The 13,109-nt window shown below is 55.5% G+C and overlaps 9 protein-coding genes across 9 annotated transcripts; 4 read left to right on the top strand and 5 right to left on the bottom strand.

Moving 5' to 3' along the window:
• Nucleotides 1–34: 34 nt before the first annotated feature.
• Nucleotides 35–2,011, top strand: L969DRAFT_86413 (uncharacterized protein). Its single transcript, XM_014712960.1, has 5 exons — nt 35–444; nt 502–1,100; nt 1,157–1,300; nt 1,356–1,559; nt 1,612–2,011. Exons 1-5 carry the CDS (start codon nt 63–65, stop codon nt 1,846–1,848), a joined length of 1,566 nt encoding a protein of 521 aa, XP_014568446.1. The 5' UTR covers nt 35–62; the 3' UTR covers nt 1,849–2,011.
• Nucleotides 1,988–2,711, bottom strand: L969DRAFT_27371 (uncharacterized protein; the record flags this gene model as incomplete). The annotated part of the gene is made up of 4 exons (XM_014712919.1): nt 1,988–2,030; nt 2,078–2,414; nt 2,469–2,553; nt 2,619–2,711. Coding segments are annotated over 4 exons (558 nt in total), but the record flags the coding sequence as incomplete, so codon positions are not given.
• An 807-nt stretch (nt 2,712–3,518) lies between these two features.
• On the top strand, nt 3,519–5,172 carry L969DRAFT_16502 (uncharacterized protein; the record flags this gene model as incomplete). The annotated part of the gene is made up of 4 exons (XM_014712851.1): nt 3,519–3,733; nt 3,784–4,045; nt 4,105–4,263; nt 4,318–5,172. The coding sequence occupies 4 exons, from the start codon at nt 3,519–3,521 to the stop codon at nt 5,170–5,172; spliced, it is 1,491 nt and encodes a 496-aa protein (XP_014568337.1).
• Nucleotides 5,173–5,184: 12 nt separating this feature from the next.
• Nucleotides 5,185–6,927, bottom strand: L969DRAFT_93661 (uncharacterized protein; the record flags this gene model as incomplete). Its single annotated transcript, XM_014712959.1, has 9 exons — nt 5,185–5,288; nt 5,336–5,563; nt 5,611–5,969; nt 6,025–6,117; nt 6,164–6,250; nt 6,298–6,406; nt 6,455–6,519; nt 6,568–6,729; nt 6,782–6,927. 9 exons carry the CDS (start codon nt 6,925–6,927, stop codon nt 5,185–5,187), a joined length of 1,353 nt encoding a protein of 450 aa, XP_014568445.1.
• Nucleotides 6,928–7,014: 87 nt separating this feature from the next.
• Nucleotides 7,015–9,012, top strand: L969DRAFT_93660 (uncharacterized protein; the record flags this gene model as incomplete). Its single annotated transcript, XM_014712958.1, has 8 exons — nt 7,015–7,123; nt 7,180–7,341; nt 7,402–7,658; nt 7,717–7,862; nt 7,919–8,109; nt 8,167–8,273; nt 8,328–8,822; nt 8,875–9,012. The coding sequence occupies 8 exons, from the start codon at nt 7,015–7,017 to the stop codon at nt 9,010–9,012; spliced, it is 1,605 nt and encodes a 534-aa protein (XP_014568444.1).
• A 72-nt stretch (nt 9,013–9,084) lies between these two features.
• Nucleotides 9,085–10,189, bottom strand: L969DRAFT_93659 (uncharacterized protein; the record flags this gene model as incomplete). Its single annotated transcript, XM_014712957.1, has 5 exons — nt 9,085–9,290; nt 9,340–9,400; nt 9,450–9,525; nt 9,639–9,796; nt 9,848–10,189. The coding sequence occupies 5 exons, from the start codon at nt 10,187–10,189 to the stop codon at nt 9,085–9,087; spliced, it is 843 nt and encodes a 280-aa protein (XP_014568443.1).
• Nucleotides 10,190–10,276: 87 nt separating this feature from the next.
• On the bottom strand, nt 10,277–11,483 carry L969DRAFT_93658 (uncharacterized protein; the record flags this gene model as incomplete). Its single annotated transcript, XM_014712956.1, has 6 exons — nt 10,277–10,383; nt 10,434–10,601; nt 10,651–10,731; nt 10,779–10,890; nt 10,945–11,187; nt 11,238–11,483. The coding sequence occupies 6 exons, from the start codon at nt 11,481–11,483 to the stop codon at nt 10,277–10,279; spliced, it is 957 nt and encodes a 318-aa protein (XP_014568442.1).
• Nucleotides 11,484–11,618: 135 nt separating this feature from the next.
• On the top strand, nt 11,619–12,398 carry L969DRAFT_93657 (uncharacterized protein; the record flags this gene model as incomplete). The annotated part of the gene is made up of 3 exons (XM_014712955.1): nt 11,619–11,931; nt 11,983–12,206; nt 12,252–12,398. The coding sequence occupies 3 exons, from the start codon at nt 11,619–11,621 to the stop codon at nt 12,396–12,398; spliced, it is 684 nt and encodes a 227-aa protein (XP_014568441.1).
• L969DRAFT_86400 (uncharacterized protein) lies at nt 12,265–13,028 on the bottom strand. The gene is made up of 2 exons (XM_014712954.1): nt 12,962–13,028; nt 12,265–12,907 (listed from the first exon to the last, which is right to left on the bottom strand). Exon 2 carries the CDS (start codon nt 12,838–12,840, stop codon nt 12,520–12,522), a length of 321 nt encoding a protein of 106 aa, XP_014568440.1. The 5' UTR covers nt 12,841–12,907; nt 12,962–13,028; the 3' UTR covers nt 12,265–12,519.
• Nucleotides 13,029–13,109: the final 81 nt, after the last annotated feature.

The raw sequence follows: 13,109 nt of genomic DNA, 5'->3' as shown, positions 1-13,109 counted from the left end.
GTCGACACGCGCCTCTGTCCTCGTAAAATTGACAGAGCAGCTGACGTTGCCACGCACCTCTCATGAGCAAGCACGAAGCCAACGAGCCAGCAGAGGCCGTGCCCAAGCGTCTCAAGACAGATGCAAGCCAGCCCGGCTCGCAAAGCGAACGAGCGAGCGACCCTTTCTTCAGATCCGTCGGCTCTCTAGCTCAAGCGACCGATGCTTTACCAGACGATCATCAGCCTTCTACTGAGGCGGCAGCAAATGGAAACGGTGCGACTACGGAAGAATCGCACCCGGTTGAACAGATTGAGAGCTTGTGCATGGAGTGTCACGAGCAAGGCATGACGAGAATGATGCTCACGACGATTCCTTATTTTCGTGAGGTCATCATCGTCTCGTTCCGCTGTGAGTTCTGCGGGCACACGAATAACGAAGTACAAAGCGCAGGCATGATACAAGGTGAGTCACCCATGCTGCCAGCTGCAGCCGACGCTGAAATTGATGTGCAATGTCAAGAGCGAGGCAGCACGTACACCGTACAACTGACTGCGCCAGTCGATCTGAATCGTCAGGTCGTCAAGTCTGCATCCGCCAGTATCGTCATTCCCTCGTTAGCGTTGACCATTCCGCCCGGCAAAGGCCAATTCACGACCATCGAATCCATCATGCAAGCAACAATAGACGACCTCGAATTTCAGCAGCCTGCCAGACGAAACCTCACGCCAGACGTAGCCGACAAGATTGACGCTTTGATACAGAAGCTACAAGAGCTCTTGCTAGGTCGTGAGGAGGGACAAGCTTTCAAGCCTTTTACGGTCAGATTAGACGACCCCAGTGGCAATTCGTATCTCGAGACCTTGAATGGCTTCAACGACCCCAAATGGTCCAAGCGAGAATACGAGCGCTCACAGGAGCAAGACATACAGCTCGGCCTGGCAGAAGCCGGTTCTACTGCCACTCAGGCTGATACGCATGGCGTGGCGCAAGAAACGACATTGACTGACGACTATAAGCCGGAGAATCCAGACGAAGTGCTCTCGTTCCCGACGACGTGCTCATCCTGTGGTAGCATGCTTGAGACCTTTATGAAGACCGTCAACATACCTCACTTCAAGGTACTGCGATCCATCTCAATCTCCTCTGCCGAGCTAATCTGTGATGCGCCGTACAGGAAGTAATCCTGATGTCCACAAACTGCCACAGCTGTGGCTACAGGGACAACGAGATCAAGAGCGGAGGTGCTATCGCTTCACAAGGCCGGAAGGTTACCTTGCAGGTCGAAGATGCAGAAGATCTCAGCCGCGACATTTTGAAAGTACGTATTGTCATGTCGAGCTAGATCTTCTTCGCTGAGCATGCGGTCGATGCAGAGCGAGACAGCAGGCCTCGAGATTCCAGAGGTGGATCTGTATCTGCATCCTGGCACTCTAGGAGGACGATTCACTACGCTTGAGGGCCTACTCAATCAGGTGTACGAAGAGCTGGACGCCAAAGTGTTTGCCCGCGGAGATTCTGCGCTGCAAGGAGCGCAGGATATGACAGCGATGGAGCAATTCCTCATTGGTCTCAAATCGGTCAGTGCTCAGTGCGACTGAGCGCAAGTACTGGCTCACGGAATCCGAACAGGCCATGACGGCGTCGAAGCCTTTTACTGTCATCTTGGACGACCCGCTAAGCAACTCGTATATCCAAAATCCGTATGCGCCTGATGACGACCCAAAGATGATCGTCGAAGTCTACGATCGATCTCACGAGCAGAACGAGGAGCTCGGCTTGAATGACATCAAAGTGACAGGCTACGAAGGCGAAGCAGAAGCCCACCAAGCTCGCGAGACCGAGGATGCACAAATGGCGGCCTCTTAATGCATTGTACAGCATACTGCATAGAATTCGCATACAATGTGTACATACAGGCTCAAATCTGCACCAATGCATGTCTGTACTAGCTCTCTGCCGATTGTCTTACCGGCTGCCTTAGTCTATCGCGTCGATGACTGCTCTGGACTCGGAAGAAAAGCCAGTTGACAGCCTCCCGTATGCCCTCTCTGGACGCACGAGTCAGTGAGCATTCGAGTCTACATAGTCTGCGAACCCTCTGAGAGCAGATATGGGCATGACGAGCCCCTCTGAGATGTTCATGGCTTCCACTTGACGGTTGAAACGCTCCTTGATCTCTTCAACCTGGACGCACTGATCCGAGTCTCGTTTGTTGGCAAGCACGAGAATGGGCGCTCCGTCTACCCTCCTATCGGCAACGACAGTCTCGAAGACCTGCCAGCATTCGTCGAACCGTTGGGGATCTGTCGAGTCGATGACAAAGACGACGGCATCAGATTCTGCATAGTACTTTGACCAGATCGTTCGCATATCCCTCTGACCACCGAGATCCCAGAACTGGAGTACGGATGAACTGAGCGTCACCCGACTGACTGCTCGCTCGGCACGTCAGACTCTCGCGACTTTCGCTCAGCCAAGTTGCGCACTGTTCTGGCCAATAGTAGGCGCGATCTTGTCCGCCGAGAGTCCGGGCGTATCCGTGAAGTTGTCCTTGACACGCTCGAGAAAGGTCTGCGGGGACAATGGACAATGACATGAGCCAGACGAGCAAAAGGGTAGCGCGCGACGAGACGGACAGTCTTGCCTGCATTGTCGAGGCCGAGGATGATGACATTGAATTCTTCCTTGCGTGTGAGATGCTTGACGAGTCCTGTGAGGAGGTGGTACATATGAAAGACGCCAGAGCGAGTCGCACTAGCAAGGGCGTGCACCGCTTCGAACGCAAGCCGACGGTCGTCGCGTGAGCGCTTGAGCGAGCAGCAGTCCACTCTCTGAGAATCGCGTATGAGCGGTCGAGAGCTGAAGGGCTCGGACTCAGCTCGAGTCACTATCAGCCAGACTACAGACAGGTGGTGCTCGAGATGGTCGGACTAGTAGTGCAGTGTTATAGCGTACAACAACAGCGACATGACAGATATGCGTAGACTATTTCGTCTTCTTGCTCTCCTCACGCTCAGCTTGATCGTCCCTAAAGGCTACAACGACGAAGCCGGCGAGGACGACGTTTGCGACGATGACGGCGACTATGGCTGCTTGCGTCTGTCCCCGAGCTGAAAGCAGAATTACATGAGCGGCGGCAAGAGCGCGACACGTGCCTGACTGACGACCAAAGAGGTAGTGTAGGCTCCCATAGAACGAACCGAGAGGGCCGAGTACCATGGCAAAAGTGAAGAGGAGCAGCTTGAACATCGCCTGTCTGTTAGCAGATCTCACTATCAACTTTGTGGACAGCTATGAGCAACACGAGCTCACTGAGATGCTTTCTCATCCTCTGAGCTCGCCCGTGGTGCCATACTACGCCCCGTCACTGGTTTGAGGGAGGATGACGACTTATCGGCCATATGAGCGTTGGAACGGCAAGAAGGAGAGCGCCTTTTCTCAGCCAGCCAGAGGAAAGAGCCGCGCTCGCGCGGTACGTTAAACTTTGACGTGTGACCGACGACAGCTCTCCCACTCGAGGCAGTCTGCCAACAGGCATGGAACTCAACGGTCTGCCAGACGGCGATGACCCGCGTAGAGCGCTAGAAGATGATCTCTTTGGCAATGACGAGCCCTCTGCGTCAGCGCCACAGGGAATGGCCACAACGATCACGCCTGCCGACTTGGGTGGTCCCTCTCTGATTGATCAGGGCATACCTAGTCCTGCCCCGCCCACGCCATCGCCCGACCCAGAAGATCTCTTCGGTGACGGGTCAGTCATGACAGTCTGAGCTGTGCTGCCTCGCTGAACAGCAAAGGCAGGGATGATGAAGTTGCAGCTGTCAGACAAGGTTCACCTGTCAGGCCAGACATGGATGACGTCGATCATTCTATGGCTGGCGATGAGGATGATGATGACGGTGATGATGATGATGATGATGATGATGGGTTGACGGCAGAGGAGCGTAGGCAGAGAAGACGGTTGGAGTACGAGGAAGACGATGCTGCACCCCAGGAAATACAAGAAACCGTCGCAACCGTGCCGATGGCCAATCTGCCCACCATCACTTCAGACGATGGTCAGGTCAGCGTACTTTCTTCATACAGCTCTGCATCTGCTCATGAGAGAGGCCCGTGGGACAGATCTGGCTGGCGCGTATACCCAAATTCTTGCAAGTCGATAGCAGTCCATTCGACGTCGAGCGGTGGAAAAGCGCACGCTCTGCGGATCCAAATCAGAGCATAGCTGAAGAGAACGTCGTACGAAACCGCTGGATCAGCGAGCCAAGAACTGAGCGCAAAGTCAGCATGCGCGTTCCTCGGTTCTGCCGCGCGTACTCAGATTTGCTCGCACAGGTGAGGCAAAGTAACAGTCGCATCGTACGGTGGAGCGACGGCTCGCTCTCGTTACAGCTCGGTACAGAATTCTATGATATTCGGCAGAGTCTAGACGAGGCAGCAGGCAAGACGATCGATGCTCAAGGCAAGCTGACCCCACGTGGCATGGCTTATGTCGCTGTAGAGCACACTGCCGATCCCAGCAACGTCTTCATCGAGACGCAAGCTCCTCTTGCGGGCGAGATGACATTCTTGCCCACTTCGACCAGAGGACATATCAGTCGTCGCCTGGCTGTGCAGTCCCAGGCCGACAAGCGCGCTTCTGCGCAGTCCCAGACCATCTCGATTGCAGACATCAAGCTCGATCCGGACAGAGAAAAGGCACAACGGGAAGCTCAAGATCTGCTCAAAGCAAAGCAAAAGCTCAAAGAAGCCCGCAAAGCTGCAGGCGGCTCTCGCCGACGACGGGGCGGCTTCTCCCAGAGATCTCGCAATCTGGATGCATTCTCTGACGAGAGTGACGAAGATGACGAGATGGACCTTGACGAAGACGAGGGGCGTGGGCCGAGCGGAGCGGCAGGCACTCGCCGGAGCAGTCGACGAGAGCAGGCCAATCTGCAAAACGAAGAAGATGAGGCTGGCTTTATCGCGCCGTCTGACGAAGAGCCTGTGGTAGCGGATGACGACGACCTCGAAGAGGAGGACGCGGCTGGCGAGGACGAGGATCTCGAGGAGGAAGACGAGCTCGACGCGGCGGAAAAGCGGCTCGAGCGAGAGCGTAAAGCTGCTGCAACTACCGAGCCGGAGCCCGAGACGACAGCTGAAGCCCAGGCGAGACGGCGACTCGTCATCGAGAGTGACGAGGAAGACTAGTGTATTCCTGTCTCATCCGAATGTTTGCATGCTGCCCAGCTGCCTGATGATTGCCTGATTTTCTGGACTGCCCTGCAGCAGGAAGCGCATCGCCAGGATCGCATTCTCACGCAAGACTGCGTCACGACTGAGTGCGATCTAGTCACTCAAGCGGACGACTCACAGGGCGCGTGCGGATCGTCACCGCAAAGTGAGAGCAAGATGGGCAGTGCACCGGCTTCCCGCACGGCTGGCTGGACCAAAGACGCGTGATGGTCCGCAGAAGTAGCTAGAAAAGACAAAGCTGCTTTTTGGATATCGGCAAAGGCCTGAAGAGCGCCATCGAGCGCGTGGTCTTGCTGCTCTGTCGACAGGATGTATTGCTTGAAGACAGTCACCTTGAGGAGGAATTCTGCTAGCTCGTGTTAGTGTGAACACGCGGGCTGCGCTCAGACTTGCCTGCAGCCCTGCGACCCGAGCTCCGGGCTAGCGTCTCGCTTGCTGTCATTTGACCTTTGAGGCAAATAACGGTGAAACTTTGCAAGAGAAACCAGAGTCCTTCGAGGAGCAGAACATCTGTTAGCTGTCGCTGCTGAGAGGCAAAGGCATCTTCTGCCGCCGAGGACAAGCGCAGAAATTGTTGCATGAGCGTTTCGGTGATGGTGTCGAGCACGGGGAAGTCTAGTGCGGCCACTTCTGCATGCGCAATCTTGAGCAGCTGGACTTGTGCTTCGACGATTATTGCGACGGGTGTTGCTTGAGTATCATATATCTGGGCTAAGAAGCTGGATTTGATCATCTTGCCGACGAGGCTATGTCTACCAATTCGGCACGGTCATTGGGCAAGCACTATAGGATAAAGGAACAACGCACACGAGGCTGTATGCAGGTGTATCATGAAGGCTTTCCGCCATGTCCAGTACTTTTGCCATCGTAGTCTTGCCACGCGGCCCTGCCAGGGCCCCTCTGCGTTGCGACTCAGTTTACGTTGGGAAAGCAGCAACTATCTCACATTCGCTCATGACTCTCATCGACAAGCAGACCGAGCAGGACAAGGACTGTCGTTCTCAGCTGCTCGTCTGGCGTGGCGAGCAAGCGGCTATATGAGAGTAAGCAGGGCGCGGCTACACACAAGGAGCGACGCACGATGCCAGGTCGGATGCAAGGAAGCGAGGCCAGTACGAGCGTACGAGCTCATTTTGACCTCTGAGAATGTTCGCCAGGAGCTGACATGTCGCTCGGGTGAATGGCTGATCTAGATCGATCGGTCAGTCGCGCTGGTACTCTCGGACGAGACACGCACAATCTAGGTCTTGCAGTCTCAGTGCCGACGAGGAATGGTAGAGAAGGTCGTGCGGCAGGAGGGGACTGTGTCGAGGTATCAGTCACGTCCGGTGCGAGAACCTCGGATCGCACAAGAGCTTGATTTGATTGCCGGGAGCGAGATTGCGCGTAAAGAGCGCGAGGGCTCGTCCAAAAGGCAGGCAACCTGCTTCGTTGCGTACAATGAGATCATCATGTAGACGCTGCCATGCTCGCTGAAGCTGTTCGAAGACGACTGGCTTGCTGAGACGAGATCTGACGTGGCGAGAGTGAGTTCATGCAAGGAATTGGTTGAGACAAGTTGCACCTCTCACGAGTGGCTGTATTGGTGGCTATGGAAGCAATTTTGTCTTCCAGATCCGCTATGATGGAGGCATAGGGTAGGACGGGTGCCGTGAAGTCGGCGGACAGGAAGGCTGACTGCTGCAGCTCGGCGTCGTCATCGTCGAGCATCGACTGGCAGCAGGCGGTTCGTCACCCCTCGACACGCGACGATCACAGGTAGGCCTTGGCCAGTCGATCCGTGTGGCTGCAGGCGACATGGTAGACGCAAAGGATGTCCAGATGGACAGCAGCAGCAAGACAGCCGACGCCGCAGTCGCCAAGACTGAGCAGAAGCCAACAGCAGCGCCACGATCGCTTGCTCAAGGCAGGTGTCCCAGTACTCGTCATCGCTGCCCGCTCACCCGTTGTTGATGCTCACAGAGCTCCACCACCAGCTAGCATCGTTGACGACGGCCGTAGACTCGCTCGAGCCAAGGTATACTACCCTCGTCTTGCGTTCACTGCCGACAATACGCAAGCGCACTCAAACGCCAGAAGGGAGCCATGCACTCAAGCAAGTCATCGAGGAAGCTTTCCCGTTAGGTCAGCAAGGCCTTGACTGCGCAGGACTCTTGCTCACTCTCCAGGGGATCCCGTCCACAGACTCGCCGCAAAGACAGAACTTGCTCTCTGCCTTTGCCGACCTCAACGCGCTGCCCGAACCTGAAGCACCGGCAAGCATGGACATCGATGGCGAGCCTATCACAGACTCGGCAGAGCCCAAGGAGGCTACATCCGTGAAGGAGAAGGAGAAGAAGAAGACAGCCAAGCCGCCGCGCTCTGCTGCTTTGCCTGAAGCGGACATCTATCTGACTCTACTCACCATCGTCTGGTTGCTCGACCACAAGGAGCTGAGCAAGGCGAGTCTCATCTCGAAGATCCGCTCATCGTGTAGAATTGACACGGGGTGATACGCAGGGCGAGCAGCTGGCATCGCACACGGTCCAAAGACTGCAGGCGCTCAATCGTCGCACGCTCGATCAGTTACAATCGCGCGTCTACTTCTACTTTGCTCGCTTCCACGAGCTTGCAGACGACGAACACAGTCTCGCGTCAATCAGACCGTGCGTATCACAGTAGTCGTCGAAGCATGTCAAAGCTCATCTTTTGCGACGTACAGTATCTTACTTTCTGCACAGCGAACATCAGCCCTGCGCCGGGACGACGATTCACAAGCGACGATACTCAACCTGTTATTGCGCAACTACTTCCACTATAATCTGTTTGAGCAAGCCGATAAGCTCATCGCCAATTCGACCTTTCCCGAAAGTGCAGGCAACGCGCAGCTTGCTCGTTGGTACTTTTATCTAGGCATGTCTCTCAACCTGCGTCTGATGTTTTGTGCTGACAACGAGTATCATGTAACAGGTCGCATCCGTGCGATTCAGCTCAGCTATACCGAAGCGCATGGCCACCTCGAGTCCGCGATCAGAAGGGCGCCTGCGCCCGCCATCGCCCCTGGATTCCTACAAACGGTCAGTCACTGGTTCTCATATCATGTTCCGCCTCTCATGCCAGATTGTCGGTAGGCCTACAAATTCTGCATCATCGTTGAGCTTCTTATGGGCGATATTCCTGAGCGCTCTATCTTTCGCCAGCCGGTTCTGCGCGACGCGCTCGTGCCGTATCTCCAGATTGCGCAAGCTGTTCGAACAGGCAACATCGCTCAGTTTGAGGAGACTCTGGCGAAATACAAAGGCCGCTTCCGTGCAGAGACAACCTATACGCTTGTGCTCAGATTACGTCACAATGTCATCAAGACAGCTTTGCGTTCCATCTCGCTCGCTTACTCGCGCATCCCACTCTCTAGCGTCTGTACGAAGCTCAAGCTCGATTCGGAAGAAGAAGCAGAATACATCGTTGCCAAGGCCATCAAGGACGGCGTCATTGATGCCCAGCTCGATCACGAACAAGGCGCAATGAAAAGCAAGGACGTGCTCGATATCTACTCCACGAACGAGCCGCAACGAGCCTTTCATGAACGCATACAGTTCCTCATGCAGATGCACAATGACTCTGTCAGGGTTCGTAGAGCTCCTGTCTGCTCGGTCGCATGAGCTGATATTGCGCGCACAGGCAATGCGATACCGTCCTGGCGCGCACACGAAAGCGCTCGAGTCCGCTGAAGAAGCCCGCGACAGAGAGCGCGAACTGGCAAAGGAGATCGCAGACGGCGGTCTAGATTCAGATGATGACATGCCAGAAGGCTTTTGAGCTGATAACACGAGTTCCGAATTGCAAGGTCGTGCATGTACAGTGGGTACGCGCCCTGTTGGCCTATGTGCCTCATAGTGCAAGGAGCAGCAATGAGCCAGCAAAGAGCAGAGGTCCGGCTGCAAGCTTGGCAGCGCCGCCTGTTTTGCTCGAGCTTGAGAGAACTGTCGCTGTGGAGACTGGCTGCGTAGTAGCTGCTGCTGCAAGCACAGTTGAAGCTGCAGTTGTTGTTGAGGTCGCGACGACATCGACATTGGCCGATGTGCTGGCGATGACCACTGCTCTGCCAGTCAGTGATAGTGAATTGACGGTGCAGCAGAGGCTGACCATTCTCTCCATTGATCATTGACCATATTGTCGAGTTGAACGTCCCGGCCATGCCGTCGAGCTGAGGTTTTCGAATCAGCCAAAGCCTTCGTCGCAAGCGAGCGGCATACTGTGAACTTGCTCGAGAAGGCCTGCAGAGGCTCTCCAGCAGCACTTGTGCCTGCATTGCTTTGGAATCGGATGAAGCTGCAACTGAGGCGTTAGCTTGTAGCATGCAAAAGTCTGCAGCTCGACTTGCTAGTAGTCACCCCTGCAAGGCCTTGATGAGCTAGCACCTTTCAGCTGGAGATCTGACTTACGATGGTCCGATATTGGGATCGATGCCAAAGACGTACGGCGCCGGAGCATTGAGATCGGGAATAGTTGCAAGCCACTGGAGTGGGGTTTGCAGGTATGTTGATCCGGTATAGATGGTAAGATTAGTGGAGCCCCATTGGTCTACGCTGCCATTCTCGGGCTGCAACAAACAAATAAGGAAACGATACAGAGAACGATCCAGAGCACATACGACGACGTCCCAGGTGATGTTGCAGATACCATTGCCGACGCAGGTTGTCGTATCAATGGGAGAGGTGATCGACAAACCAGCTCGAGCCGTAGCGGCCAGTGAGGCGACCAATGCGATTTTTGAGATCATTGTTGAGGATGGTGTAAACGAGTGTGGGTGATGATCGTATGTGCGTACCGAGTTTGTGCTGCTTGTCTTGCTTGGCTCGAAGCTGGGGAAGAGATAGCCAAAGTCAATTTGACAGAGGGAACAACAAGCGCGTCGTCGTTGATATCTCGCCGATCTCGACGCGTCGGTATTGTCACGCGCTGTGTCATTCGCAGAAGTGACGAAGATGGGCATGCAGTTCTGACCTCCTGTCGTCGACCCTTTTTTCCTGCAGCGCAAGCTGGGGTTCGCAGCAGCTGCGCTATGCTTCAATTTGGTCATCTAGCCGCGCCAGAGAGCGTCTTGGCTGGCATAGAGACGCGACGCCGTCAGCGGATATAGCAGCTTGCAGAACGCGCCTATGCCGAGCGCATAGACGGGCAGCAACACTGCGCTAACATTAGCAAGGCAAGACGACGATATATGCGTTGCAACCCACATAAGCGCGCTTTGCGATTGCGATGACGCTGTAGAGCTTGATGAGGCATAGGCAGCCCCATGATATTGCAGAACGTGTGGGAGACGATGACGCCGAAAAGGGAGCCTGTTCGAAGGTAGACAAAGGTCGCGTACCAGCCAAAGAGACTCGTGTATGTCAGTTGGACCACTGGCGGCCAGTCAGCTCGCGTGGTCGAGCGGCCTACGAACAGACGCACAGGCTGTGAGGCAGCCAACGAGGGCGGCTTGCTTTGTTCGGTCGTTTCCAACAAAGTGCTCGTACGCGTGGTGTGCATGGGCTGCTCGCTCGTCAGCCTGTCCAGGGAGGTCGTTCTGCGAGATGTACCTGTAGAAAAGTAAAGCGGGCTCAGAAAGATGACCTTGAGCATGCTCTGGCCCGCAGCGACGCTCGTGTGCGCTATGCAAGCGCGAAAGACGACTTCTTCCGTGATAGGAGCCTGGCCACGCGTCGTGTGAGCTCAGACAGGTGCGAAAGTGACAGGGATGCATACGATGATAAAGTTTCGCAAGCCTTGCAGACTGGTGACATAGTACTCTTTGCTGGCTCGCCACGAGTAATGGCGTTGGAAAGGCAGAGAGCCGTCCAGCCAACATGTGAACAGAGGACCGGCAAAGAGCGTCGCTGTGAGCAACAGTGGCGAGAGCAGAGACCGCGTCCATTGCTTAGGGCTGACGTCCATAGCTCGCTGAATGTACGTGAGCACCGCTCGAGCGTAGCCTGCAAAGTCGGCGTCCTGTCAAGCGCTTCTGAGCGATACCGCAAGCCTGGACCGAGCTCGCTCGCCTTTCCAGTTGCGCGTGCAGCAGCGCTGTACAATGTCCATGAAGTAGACAGGACAGCCAGAGCGGTCGCTGAGCTCGCAGCGGTCAAGCGAGCCTTGATGACTTGGGGATGGTCGCGTGTGAGTGGTCGACCTTGAGCGTCGAGTGCTTTGCCGACCCGAGTCGCTTTGAAGAGATACAAAGACAGGACATAGCAGCTCGAGTTGGCCAGATTGAGACCGATCGCAGTCGCTGGCTGAAGTGACATGGTGAGACAATCCGCCTGGCAATGACGTCGTCGACTTCTGCAGCGTCGCCAAAGTCGCGTCTGTCTGTCTTTTGAATTTGCTGCCGCCACGATTGGCGGAGGCGGAGCGTCACCAGCGAGCGAGGAGCCAGCAGAATGTCGTCAGAACAGCGGATCTGGCTCATCAGACATGCTCAGGGGTTCCATAACGTCGCAGAAGACTACTCCCTGCTCGACCCAGCTCTCACTCCGTTGGGCATCAAGCAAGCTTCAATATTGCGCACGGAGCCGAGGATGCAAGAGCTACGGTCCTCAGTACAAGTCATTGTGTCTTCGCCGCTTCGCAGGACACTGCAGACAGCGCTCGGCTCGCTAGAAGACGTCCTGCAAGAGCGCGCGATACCTTTTGAGATCATACCCGAATTCCAAGAGTGCAACGATCTGCCCTGTGATACGCCGGATGATCTCAGTCTGTTCATCTACGCCGGTATTGTGCATAACATTGAATCTGCTTGAGCAGACAAGCTAAGAGGAGAATTCGAGCATCGAGGCAACGGGCTCAGCTTCGAGCACTGCAAGCCTGGCTTCAATAGCAAGCGAGGCGCCTTTGCAGCATCGCAAGAAGCTCTCGATGCTCGCGCTGCTTGGGCGCGTCGCTACCTCCGAAGCCTGGATCAGGAAACCGTGGCAGTCTTTTGTCACGCCGATTTCCTGAGACATATGCTGCCCAACGACTCGCCACAAGTGAGCTCACCAGACAATGCGCTGTCGGCACTGACGCTTGAGTAGTGGGAGAACACCGAGTGTCGGATCGTGAGGTACACAGGCGCTGCTCTGACGGACAATGAAGCACATTTCACCGTTGTCGACACCATCAAGCCCACCCCGGCAAAACTGCAAGACACAGACGAGCGAGCCAAGACATCCGGTCAGTAAGATGGACATGGAGACCGACATGATGCAAAATAGACACAAATTCCTCTCTAATCGTCGTGTGAACACTCTAAACTGGGACTGCACTCGTCTCTTGTGCTCGTCTCTCCGCTACTTGCTCCGGTCAACGGTCGAGAGCAAAGTCGCGATCTTCACGTGGGATCTGAGACTCCTCCGGCCTTGCTGACGACGGCGAACGAGCCCCAACGGGAGTCGAGAGGCCGTTGCCGCTCATGAGACCTGCCTCCCCCCATCTGTTGTCATCTGGATCCAGTCCGAGCGACGATTTCGGGACAATCGTGCTCTCCTCTTCGTTATCCGGCCTCAGCGCCCTCTCACGGTCATCCTCGTTGTACGTGTGGGCGTAGGTAGACGTCTGGATGGAAGGCGCATCACGTTTGAGCGAGCCTACCCGTCGTACCCGATCATTGTCCGGCGAAGTCATCGTAGCCTCTTCTCGCTGCGCCTGTACACTCGACTGCTTCTGACCTTTGCTCTGGCTTAGCGCCCGCCTGAGAGTCACGTTCAGTCAGCGAGTCCAATCGATGTAGGGCTGAGTTACTTGCGCCAATTTGACAGACGTCTCATCCGCGCTGTACGATCCTGTAGGGTCGCGCAGAGGTACATGCTTCGCATCAGGGGAGCTGTAAGTCGCTGTATTGTAGTTGACCATCTCTGGACTGCTGTACGTGACGACTGCTGCGGCCGTTCACC

The sequence above is a fragment of the Mixia osmundae genome (genome assembly GCF_000708205.1).
Source record: "Mixia osmundae IAM 14324 unplaced genomic scaffold scaffold_4, whole genome shotgun sequence".
Lineage (NCBI taxonomy): Eukaryota > Fungi > Basidiomycota > Mixiomycetes > Mixiales > Mixiaceae > Mixia > Mixia osmundae.
Note: the sequence above shows the minus strand (reverse complement) of the source record. Positions and strands in the feature narration are given on the sequence as shown.